The 12933-nt window shown below is 36.2% G+C and overlaps 1 protein-coding gene across 2 annotated transcripts in view; it reads left to right on the forward strand.

Moving 5' to 3' along the window:
* Positions 1-12933, forward strand: part of EPHA3 (EPH receptor A3) — a 356646-nt gene that overhangs the window by 264007 nt on the left and 79706 nt on the right. For both annotated transcript variants that reach the window (XM_043593904.1, XM_043593903.1), the window contains exon 6: positions 12767-12891. In XM_043593904.1, the coding sequence (XP_043449839.1) occupies positions 12767-12891 (125 nt within the window). The remainder of the gene's footprint in view (positions 1-12766; positions 12892-12933) is intronic.

The raw sequence follows: 12933 nt of genomic DNA on the forward strand, positions 1-12933 counted from the left end.
TTTATGTTGCATGTGAAAATTAATTTGCTGTAGTCCTTAAAATTCTAAGGTCATTCATGTGGAGTTTACATAATTGCAAAAATATGTATTGATGCATTTTCCTTATTTGGATGGACTTGCGAATTAGAATTCTTCCAAAACTCATGCTAACTCAAAAGGTATTTGACAAAAATTCTTTAGATAAATTAATCTTGTTCCTGGAGCTAAAGAGGTCAAACCACAGGCATCATGGAAATTAAGCAGCAGGTAGTCTGCCTCTGCAATTTCCCCTTTGTTTTCTGCTTATATTTTTTTAGAATCTATTTGTGGGGAATAAAATGTTATTTATTGCAATTAAATGTTTGCATTTCTTAATCAAGTGATATGAGGTAGAGAAAGGGAATTTGGGACAAAAAGAGTTTGGGAAGTATTACTAAATGCAAGCATGAACAATGCAAATGTTACAGCCAAATAGAAATTTTTCAGGCATGATTGCTTTTAGAAATCTGTAAGTCTCTGCTGGTGTGGATTTTGTTTGTATAAATATGCAAACGTAGCCGAATTAGCATACTTCCCACCTGCATCCTTCAGACAGCTAGACTACAAAAAATTAATAAACACAACCTCTTTTTTACTACTTAATTTGTTAAATTTTAATTGAAATTGGATAATGGGTTTGGGATGCATAATTTGAAGAGATGTGGAGTGCATATGAGGATTCATGTAATTGTCAAATGCATTTGACTCTTTCCTATTTTACTTAAAAATATTCAGGTGATTTCTTTCAAATTAACAAATAAAGACTGTTTTTTCTTCAACAGTATAAATATATCATAAATAAGTCACTAGCATCAAGGTAATATAGAAGTAGGTCTGCTCAGGGGCACCTGGGTAGCTCAGTCAGTTAAGCAAGCATCCAACTTTGGTTCAGGTCATGATCTCATGGTTGGTGAGATGGAACCCCTCATCTGGCTCTCTGCTGTCAGCCCTGAGCCTACTTCAGATCCTCTGCTTCAGATCTCTCTCTGTCCCTCTCCACCTGCACTCTCTTCCTCTCTCTCAAAAATAAACATTAAAAAAATAGTAGGGCTGCTCAGGAAGATGATTTTATGGTAATCAAATATTCTATATAGTTACTCACCAAAAATCTTCCTTCCTGGAATACTCCCTTGGTCCCTCCCCCCCTTTTTTTTCAATCCAATGAGTATTTCTGTATGTAAGTAAATTGGATAGGTCTGAATTAATTTTGAAAATCTGATTTTGAATGTTGGACCAGCCTTTGCAGATTTTCTGGTATGGGAGGTTTGGGCTTTTACCTCCCTAAAGGAAGAGATCAACCTCCATGATTCCTAAAGAGGACTTCCCTCCCTGCTTCAGTTAGTCTCTGCTGCATTCAGGGTAGAATCGCTGGACATATACAAGCCATAGGGGCCCGGCCTTCATAAGCCATACACGAAGCAGAATTTCTCAACATTTTTTTCTGCTTCCACACACAGAATCGATAATATCTAGATATAACATATACTTCTATGGTGTACATTTATGGAGGGATAATGCACTATAAAAATTCATGATTCATACAACAGTGAGAAATAATGGTTGCTCACTCATGCATGTGATACTTATAAGGACAGTTGTCATTCCTTCAGGAGTAAATCAATTTCTCACTCACCCAAGAATGTTTGTGAGTGAAAGTAAGTTATTATAGGGCCACGCTTGAATTCAGCAAATTCATGAAAGCATGTGTGTGTGTGTGTGTGTGTGTGTGTGTGTGTGTGTGTGTGTGTGTTTCAAATATTGGTGCCTCAATTAAAGTTAGCTATTTATTACTTGTGACAGAGACCCCAACTGACCCTACACAACAAGGGTTTAAAAGTGAACCCTTGAAGAATTCTGGACTGACACGACTAGGGATCATGTTCTCCTTTTTCTTTTATTTTCTTACTTGTATAAAGGAGGGATCCAGTAAACAGAACAAAAGGGTTTACCTTGGGCCTCAAATATGCCACGTAGGAGTAGGTCCAGGTAAGAGCATTAGCTTATGATTTAGTGTCTACTGTCTAACGATGTGATGTGGCTAAAACCATGGAGCTGATGAGCAGAGACCCAGGAGCCCAGCAGATAGCAAGCCTCTAAGTACAGAAGGATCTCTTCCTTAAATAGCATAAAATGTTAAAACTCTGTACTATTAAAACTACTGTAGGCTGGTTTTAAACCTTAGTTGGTTGGACATCAAAGACAGTGCATCATGGAAATCTCTGGATTTGTTGGAATGACACAAAAACAAAATTACAAGAAGACGGTGTGCATGCCAGGTATTTCCTTAGATAGCTCATAGTGCTGTCAAGAAGAGGTCTTTTACTTGCTTCAAATAACTTCTAGACAATATTCCACTACTATAATTTTCTGAAAATATCGTGTTTATTATTATTCAGGTATAGTGAGACCGACAGATCAGGTAGGAGATGATTGTTATGAAGTAGATAGTTTGTTCCTCACACTTCTCAGGGGAGGGGGAGAATGCCACACCATAGAGGGTCACACAGAGAAATGGCTGGGTAGGTCAGGAGGGGGGGAGCATGGGCAAGAGCCTTTATTGTGGTTTCTGTAGCAAAGGCGAGGCAAGATAAGTAGACCTAGGATTGGCTAGTTTGAACAATTTCAGTGGACTTTGAGGTATAGGGACTCCCTAGCTGTCTGGTACCTGGCCTTGGGATGATTATGGCAGAGACATATTGCCTCCTGGGGTATAAATCTAGATAGAGAAGGGTCTGGATTTATTAGTTTGCATATGAAAAACACCCTCCTTGGTCAGTCTTTGCTATTCCTAGGAATTGGCTGGCCTTGGGAGAGGCAGTCTATCCCAGTCAGCAAGGCTTCAGATGCCAGAGCATCAGGAACACAGAAAATAAGAAGAGATGGTTAATACAGTGACGTCGTAAGATCTGAGTAAAAAATTCTATTTTTGCCTCTTTTTAAATTGAAGCAACATTTATATATAGCGAATCATATTAATTATAAGTGTAAAATTCAATGACTTTTGACAAAGATATCTACCTCACTCAAAATACAGTGTATTTCTATCAGTGACTTTTCTGTCTGTCTACAGTTAGTTTGCCAACAAAAAAGTTTAATTTATTTAAGGCCAGTATATATTTTGTCTTGTTTACTACAACTCTAGTATATATTTTGTGTATTATGATGATAAATATAAAATTATAAATAAATATAAAAACTATAAATAAATATAAAACTATAAACTATAAAACTATATGATATCTGAAAATTATATAACATAAATTTTTCTCCCCATTTCTGTCTTGATTGAGCACATAAACCAAATAGCTCAAGAGGGTAATCTTTTTGATTATATTTCTTACCATTATATGTAAAATGGAACCAGCATAAATGTCAGTCCCCTCCTGTACTCACAATGTATTTAAGTTGTACCTCTCCACTCCTGCAGTAAATTAGAAAGCAGCAAGCTCTGTGTCACAGGCTCGACAGAGGGTGCCACCAAGGTCCAGAGCAGTTCCATCTGTCCTGTGCTGCAATGTAGCAGCTGTACCCCTGAGTGACTGTGAGTCAGAACAGACCTATTACCTCAGCAGCCCTTTAAAAGAAACGAACAAGCAAAAACTCACAATGTGGTTAGCTTAGTTATAATCTAAACTTGGTTCTTCATTCACCTGGGCTTGACTTTGCACCATAATCCTTTTCCCACCACCATATTTCCATTAGCCAGTCTATTTGCTCTAATCAGTCTATACTAAAATGGCCTTGTCTGAACTAAAAAGTTGTATGAGATATTATCTGATTTTGCCCAAGGGTTCATATTTAGTTATTTACTTTGATTACTGACTTGAATTTTGAAGCTTGTACTCTATTCTCTTTATTTTGTGGATACCACTCAATTAGGACAACATGCAGGGGATATTGTTGAAAGTAATCTACATTGGTTGGGAACTTGGGATATTAAAATCCCATCAAAGCAACTTTTCTAAATATATAACTAGGAAAACACCTAAAGGACAACTTTTAACAAATAATCAGGATTTAGATATTAAGACTCACAAAGTCAAGATATAGCTTCTGGAAATTTTAAGATATTGAGAAACCTTAAGATATTGAGATATGAAATGAGGAATTAATTCCTCAAACAACTTTTGGCTGTCTGGGAGGGAAGATTCTATCCTTTCCATGTAGATTACTTATATTATCTCTGGAATACATTTTTCTAAGTTTAGACCTAGGAAAATAGCTAAAATTGTAAAGCAAATATTTTCAGAAATAAAGAACATTGTGTATTTCAAAATAATGTGTGCATAGCCAAATGCCTATCTAGGAATTTTGAAAGTACTTTATGTTTCATGTGTAATTTGTGAAGAAAAAGAAGAACACCCCAGATTTAGGTGAATTTCATTTGTCTCACATAAAGAGTGAAACACAACCAGACCTTCCAGGAGCACTATATCATCTGTGTAAGAAAGAACATTAGGTTAAAACTCACACATACAAATACACACACGTATACACACACACACAAATGTTTAGATGAAGAACCAACTATCAATATCATTGCCTTGTATATCAAAGCATGATGTCTTTGGATAAGGCTCACTAGAATCTGAAACTGTAGAAACTTTGAAAGTATGCATGGCCCTCCAAAAGACCTAAAGAGAAAAGAATATTGTAGAACATCTCAGCAAATCTAAGGAACATATTTTATTTTTGTCTAAAATACAATGATGTTGTACATACATAGAACCTCTTCAGGAATCTCAGTATTTTTATGATAAGTTTGCTAGTATGCTGCACTTTTCAAAGACAAATAGTTAAGAAAAAACTTTTATTTGCTCTAATTTCTGTTATTTCCTACCTACATGATTCTTTATTTTAGACATTAGTCAACTCCAAGTGAACAATAAGAGTTTTTAAAATAGCTACTTATCAATATTAACCTCTTTCATATTGCAACATTATTTTTAGAAACCCGTGGTTTACCTTCCATATATTTTCAAAGCCATATCACATATGTGAGATAACAGAAAATATATATTGGTCTCTGTCCCCAGTTCCTGGCACAGAGCTCCTAAAACTCTTGTAATTTTCTTTTTTTTAATGTAATATTTCTTTATTTTGAGAGAGAGAGAGAGAGAGAGAGAGAGAGAGAGACTACAAACAGGGGAGGGGCAGAGAGAGAGAGGGAGAGAGAGAGAATCCCAAGCAGGTTCCCCACTGTTAGCACAGAATCAGATATGGGGCTCAATCTCATGAACAGTGAGATCATGACCTGAGCCAAAACAAAGAGTCAGACACTCAACCAACTGAGCCACCCAGGTTCCCCAAACTCTTGTAGTTTTCTAAGTGATAGAGCAATAGGAGCATTTTTTGTTCTAGTACTTGGTCTTTGACATCAGTTGCCGACACAGGACTCCTGAATCTCTTGTAATTTCCCGGGTCAGAGGTGCGTCTGTTGTTCTAATGAGGTGACTCTGGGTGAGTTTTCTGGATGGCTCCTGGATGAGGACTGGTCAGTGGAAAGACCAAGCCACGATTAGAAGCTTGGAATCTTCAGCCCTGCCACCCTTACTCTTGAGAAGGGAGAAGGGCTGAACATGGAGTTAAGCTTGATCATGCCTACATGACGAAGCCTCTGTAAAAATCCCAATAGTGTGGGGTGTGGAGAGCTTCCAGGTCTATAAGCGCGTCCATGTACCAGGAGGTGACACACCCGAACCCCACCAGGAGAGAAGTTCCTGTGCTTGGGACCCTCCCTGACCTTGTCTTGGATATCTCTTTATGTTATTTAATGGATTGATAAATGTAAGTATTTTCCTGAGGGCTGTGAGCCATTTTAGCAAATAAATCAAAGGGGAGGAGGAGGTCATGGGAACCTTTGATTTGTAGCCAAGTCAAACCGAAATTTTGCGTAATCTGGGAACCTACTACTTGCAATTGGTATCTAAATGGGTGACAATCTTGTGGGACTGAGCCCTTAACCGATGGATTCTGATGCTATCCCTAGTAGATAATGTCAGAATTTAAACCATAGAAATTACTTTTCTCTTTACTATAGACAATTAATGACATGATTTTATAGATAAGGGTATCTCTGCTAAACATATTATGGTTTTTATTTTGGTTTGAATTTTATTATTTTAACATCAAGAGCTAAATGGAATTTATCTTTGAAAAGAAATAACCACAAAATATATTGTATAGTTTACTGCAAAGCTAACCAAGCTGCATAGCTAGTTTTATACAAGGTTGTCATGACATTAGGCACTGAAGACGCTGAGGGGCTTATAATGTAGTGCGAAGACATATTGGTAAGCAAATTATGCAATTACAACCTAATGCAGTAGGCTGAACAATAAGAGAATGAACAACTATTCTGTACATCAGAACAGAGGAAGGAGCTGCTTAATATCGCCTAAGGGACTCAGGAAGGGTTTCATGGGAGAATTCTATTAGCCATGGATTTCTAAGGATTATAAATACAAGAGCGTTTTCACATGGAAAAGGAAAAGATTGAGTGTTCCAGACAGCTAATGTAGCAGCACACTGTGGACAGATGACCGAAGGAATCATCTTCAGAGTTTTAGTTTGAAAGGAGAGCAATAATAATAAAGCTGGTGTGGGTGTTGCCGTCTTATGAAGAATCTTAAATAATTATGTAATGAATTTCAATTGATATCTCTCATTGTAGGGGCGCCTGGGTGGCGCAGTCGGTTAAGCGTCCGACTTCAGCCAGGTCACGATCTTGCAGTCCGGGAGTTCGAGCCCCGCATCAGGCTCTGGGCTGATGGCTCAGGGCCTGGAGCCTGTTTCCGATTCTGTGTCTCCCTCTCTCTCTGCCCCTCCCCCGTTCATGCTCTGTCTCTCTCTGTCCCAAAAATAAATAAACGTTGGAAAAAAAAAAGATATCTCTCATTGTAGTTCAGAATTTCCCAAATGTGCGATCTTAAGAATTTTCTAATACAAACTTCTTAAAACTAGATTCTTAGACCTTTATTTCATTTCTTATATTTAGTTAATAAGCTTAGAAAAGACTGATTTGAAATTATGAAATTTTGAAACAGGGCAGGGTTAATGTTTCATTTACTTTATAAAATGATAAGTCATCAAAAGGTGAGAAAGTTGCATTTCTGGAAAAATTGAGATGAAAACTATAGAATCCAATGCAGGTGAAAAACGACAAGAGTTTGAACTGAAACAGGGATGGAAAAGTAGAATTGAATAAAGAAAAGCCGTCAGCTTTCAGATTTTGAAGCTGTTGGCTTGCAGGGTTGTTGGTGAGGGAGAATATATAAAGAAGTTTAACTCTGAAATTCAAACTGGTTAGTCTGTAAAGATAGTGAGTCCTGAGACCCAAACAGGAAATTCCGGACAGCAACAGGTTGAGGAAATCAGGATTGGGGTGGTGAGATGGAGAACATTAAACTATGAATGATTATGCTAATTCAAACCCAAGAGTGTTTCTGGATTTAATAGAAGGGTTCACTTCCTAAAAACCAAGAAGGAAATGTTCTTAAGTGGGCATTGTAATGAATGGTACAAAAATATAAGGGAGTAATGCTTTAAAAGGCATGTCTGATTCAAAGTAAAAATCTTTCAACCATTTACTGCATAATATTTTCCCATGGAGATAATTTTAAAAAGCTTTGGCTCACTTAGAAAAGAAATACTGAGCCCTCTTTGTTATTACTTTAACTGGTCCAATCTCTAAACCACAGATACCTCAGAGGTTCATTAGAAATTCCCAAACCCAGAAGGAGGAAAGTCCCAATAAAAACAAACACACCAAACCAGATCCTTTAGGAGTTGAATTTTGAAGTTTTGACTTCCTGATTCTAAGGATGGGTCATATTTTAGCTGCAGAATAATAGTAAACGTAGCTTGAATATACCACAGCTAAAATAATGAATCTCTTCCATGTCTGTCAGTAGATTTGGCGTGTAAGTATATCATGTGTAATTCAAATACAAATTGTAAACCATACAAGCCCCATCTCTAAGCCAATCTCTTTACCTGGAAACCTCTTTAGCCCACATTTTCTGCTTCTTCATTGAAATTTGTTTTTTTTTGATTATTTCATTAGATGCAGTCAGTGGCTCAGGTTACACTGGCAATGAGAGAAAATATTGCCTTTCCTTTATAAATAAATAACTGGGGTTCAATTATCAACTATTTAGGGTTATACTTCTCTTATGTCACTGTCCTCTGGACTACCCATTACATGTTTCTGATTCAAGAGGCTACCAATTGCAGTGGTCTGGAACTAGGCAAGTAAACACCCAGTGTACATTCAATCCTTGGCTCCCAGGAAGTGATGTCTCCCCAGAATAGAAATTGAAACCATTTGATAGCAGATTTTACAAAACACATATTACAAGATAACATAAGGTGAAAATATCGGTATAGGTCTATGTAATGACCAAAGAAAATTTTTAATTTTTTTTCAATGATTATTTATTTTTCAGAGAGAGAGAGAGACAGAGCATGAGTGCGAGTGGGGGAGGGGCAGAGAGAGAGAGGGAGACACAGAATCCGAAGCAGGCTTCAGGCTCTGAGCTGTCAGCACACAGCCCAACACGGGGCTCGAACCCACGAACCGCGAGATCATGACCTAAGCGAAGTCAGCCCCTTAACCGACTGAGCCACCCAGATGCCCCAACCAAAGAAAATTTTTAAAGAATTAATTGAAAGAGCCTTGAGCAAGTCAGCTGTGACACCACAGAATTTTTGTAGTACGTTGAAGGGTCATAATTTTTCAGTGGTGTAATATAAGTATAGGAAGGCTTCGTGGAAGATGATTAACTGTGTGATTCCTGAGCCTCTCTTTCCCTCCCAACCCTTTTTTCTTGTATGTGTATTCTTTTAGGAAACATTTCAGTTAAAATATAATACATTTCAGTTTATAAGTGTATCATGTCTCCATTCTTCATTTTCCAGAGGACATGTATATCCGGTTGTACCCAGAACAGCAAAAGCGAAGATCAAATAATTGTTCCCTCTCAAATACCAATATAACCAAAATGTATTTTATACACCAAGACATTATTTGAAAGAGGGTCATTAACTTACTAAAAATTATTTTCTTCTTACTGTTTTAATTTTTCCTGTTACCCCTTTTTCATATTTTTTTCCCTGTATAACTCTGCATTTACTAATCTGCATAAAAGCCTGGACCAGTTTCATAGCAGCCTATTTTGTCATCAACTTCTTTCTCTTAATAAGATAGTCATTTTAGTAATGTGTCATTTAGTATATATAAAAGAGGCACCAGATTAAAACTCTTAATCTTGGGCTATTGGGGTGTTGACCAGTAATTGCTGTTTTAGCTTATAGGACCCACATTTTGCTGGGAAAAAGCTGTGTCTCCTTCTCCTATGTAACTTCTCACTCTAGGTGAGAGCATTTTTCTAGTTTTAGGATATATATATCTATATATAGATATATACATAGATATATATATAGATATATAGATATATACATATATATATATTTTTTAATTTATTTATTTATTTTGAGAGAGAAAGGGAGAGAGAGTAAACTCTCAAATGTGCACCAGTGGGCAAAGGGCAGAGAAAGAGGGAGAGAGAGAATTTCTAGCAGGCTCTGTGCTGTCAGCACAGAACCTGATGTGGAGCTCAGTCTCAGGAACTGTGAGATCATGTCCTGAGCTGAAATCAAGAGTAAGACAACGGATTGAGTTACCCAGGCTCCCCTAGATTTTTTTTTCATTCCATGTAACTATTACCTGCCATTCTTTCAAATCAAAGTTAAAAAAAAAAGGAAATGAAGACAAAATCAAATCTATTTTATGATATATATGCAATACCGTGTTCTCTTAAATACAAAATATAATAATAAATTTAAAGGATTTGTATGGATTTTGGAAACTAGCACTTTGAACAAATCACCCTTTAATACCTGGAAACTAACTTAAAGAGATGTAATCCATATCACTGTTTCTCATTAATATTACAAATTCTGTGAGCACTTAAGGAAGTGTGGATAAATTATACTTCAAGACATGAATTCAGAGTGTTCTAGAAAATCTTTTAAAGAGCACTGATACAGTGTAATGCCCACGGAATTCATCTCTTCCTGCAGTATGTTTTATTATGTCTTAAAATTATTTATTAGGAGAGAGAAAAACAATTTCTGTTAATTATTTATGAATATTAAAATATTGATGAGCATTACCTAAATGTGACAGGATCCCAGCTGGTGTACAGGGCTGACACTGCTGAAATGTAGCCAACACAAGAGGCGTGCACTAAAAGAGCAGAACAAATGACTTAACAGGGGCCTAAAAGCAGCAATCAGAAGAGGTTCATTTAACTTAGAGAAGGCACAAGCTCCGAGCAATTGCCTCTACTTAAGTAAGTGTGGAATTACAAAAGACTATTTATTACAGTCGAACAGGGCCCTGCAGCTTGCTCAAAGATCTTTGAAGAATTTCAGCAGTTAGAAAGTCTTGCTCAGTGCAGAAGCAGTAAACGTTGGGCAGATCCCAAGCAGCCTGCAAAGCTTTCATTAAAAAGTTAATACAGCCTTCCTCACGATTGTTCTTTGAAATGAATTATTTTCTCTCTCATTTTTTGTTTTTGTTTTGTTTTCGTTTTGTGTTGTTTTGTTTTTGTTTTTTTAAGGAGAGATGCCATACATGGTAATTTTCAAAACTTCTCTGAAAACTGTATTTTAATTGTTAGGAAAAATAAACCAGTTTCATGGTGATATGGAATGAATGAATGTAGGGTCTCCATGGGTTTACTAAGAAAGTGTTCCAACATCAAGAATCTTTGAAATGCTCTGTAAGTATATATTAAAAGTTATTCCATTAATGGATTTATTTCAGAACAAAAATGAGTGGAATTTCTTCATTTTGTACAAAACAATATTTATTTCCCAGGACATTAGGGCTACAACTTTTCTATTAACAATTAATGAATTGTTGTTTTGTTTTTTTTAAATATAAAGGTTAAAGTAAAAGAAAATAATTCTCAAAAATTAACATATTTTTGTTTATTTATAACTGAATGATGTATTTAGAAACATTGAATACATTTATAAAATTTTAATGAAATATAACCAAAATAAATTATCCTTTGCTAAGAATCAATTCAAGAGCAGCAAACCAGTGCAGGTTGGAGGGGTGAGGGTGCTGTGAGGCCAATCCAAGAAATAAAACAATAATATTGAATAGACAAAAATTGAATATGAAAGGTAAATGATGTTAAGTTACATGAAAGGATGTTAATTGCTAATGGGAACAAAATATGGATAAGAAAATATATTTACTTTCCCATCAGAAAAGCAACAGCTACATTTTTCCTTGGCAAAAGATTAAATTATCATTTCCAGGCCATTAAATGAATGAAGCTTTAATTACAAAAGAGTTCAGAAGATCTTACAAATAATAGAAATAGGAGAATGGGGAATTTATTGAAGCGGATTTTTCATTTAGATTTACCCTTTCTAATACAGTGTCACGAGGCAAGCTTAGCAAAAGCTCTATTTTAAGTAAGGAATACAAATGAAAGGCATTTACAGACAGGAACAATTTAAGAGGTTAGATGCAAACATCAGCATGGGACAATCACAGAAACATCAAATCCACAAATAGGAATCTTCCAATGCTGGCTATTTTGGGGAATACAAATACACAGCGTTCTAATGCTTCTTGATTGAGAAAAATCTGTAAGAAAATAGGTCCTTTAGCAGTGAAAACAATTCAACAGTTAATGTACTTGATAATTCTTGATTTTTGTATTGTTTCATGTTTGCAATTTCTTTTGCCGCATTCTATTAGGGCAGAATGCTGCTGAACCCCACAGTGAGATATTTCAGTTGGCCAGTGTACCAAGGTTGAGATCCGAAACCAGAAGTGCACTGAGGGATAGTACGCATTTTTTTTAATGGAAGGACTTAAGGAGGATATCACTTAAAATATATTTAATCTTCCATTAGAAATGAAGGTAACCGTATGATATCTGATCCAAACAGATGATTTTTATTCATATTCTGTACTTTAGATAATGCATAGCAAAACATAACAAATACAGAGTCAACACCCAATAAGACACCTCAAAATATGTCCCAAGATTTGTGACACGAAGTGTATTCAGTTCTTTGGTATTTTTATTAAATATATATATTTTAAGAAATAAAAATGTAACAGCAGAAGATTGTTGTTTCCTGATATTTTTATTCATGAGAGATTTGGTTAGAAGTCAAGACCTACTATAATATGTCCTAAACCCTGTGTATTTTACAATACAGTAAATATTATTATTATCTATAGATACCAAGGGACTCCTGGTGCATAATGGATTCCAGTCCTCTTAAAGAGTTGCATATGAAAATGTTATCAATGAGCTGAAGAATCTGGCATTAATAACTTTGCAACATTATAACAAATAGGTAGCCCTGATTTTTTGTTCTTTTTTAATATATCAAATATATTTCATTGCTTACATTATAGTAGCAGATTGAAAACATCTGCTCACTTGCCACTAGTCCACCAGCAGCTGAAAATCTCAGCTCATTTTCCATAGGCCTGTATGTACCAAGGCTATAATCCAGCTGCTGAGGCTTGATATGGGGCCAGATTAATACTCCAGAGCCTTTGAAATGGAGATAGTGCTTTCTTGCCAAAGATTAGAGCAATGATAGCTTGCATTTGCTTGTTCCCTTCTCATTCTGCTCTTCCTTACTGCCCTTCCCAATTGGATTGATTTGTGTCCTCCCCCATCCCTTCCCATTTTCTTTACAGCTCCATCACCTGTCATGACAATTAAGAAGGATCGAACATCCAGAAACAGCATCTCTTTATCCTGGCAGGAGCCTGAACACCCTAATGGGATCATATTGGACTACGAGGTCAAATACTATGAAAAGGTGGGGAGATGATGTCAAAGGGTTGGGCTGTGTAGGGAAAGA

Source organism: Prionailurus bengalensis, chromosome C2 (assembly GCF_016509475.1).
Source record: "Prionailurus bengalensis isolate Pbe53 chromosome C2, Fcat_Pben_1.1_paternal_pri, whole genome shotgun sequence".
NCBI classification, from domain to species: domain Eukaryota; kingdom Metazoa; phylum Chordata; class Mammalia; order Carnivora; family Felidae; genus Prionailurus; species Prionailurus bengalensis.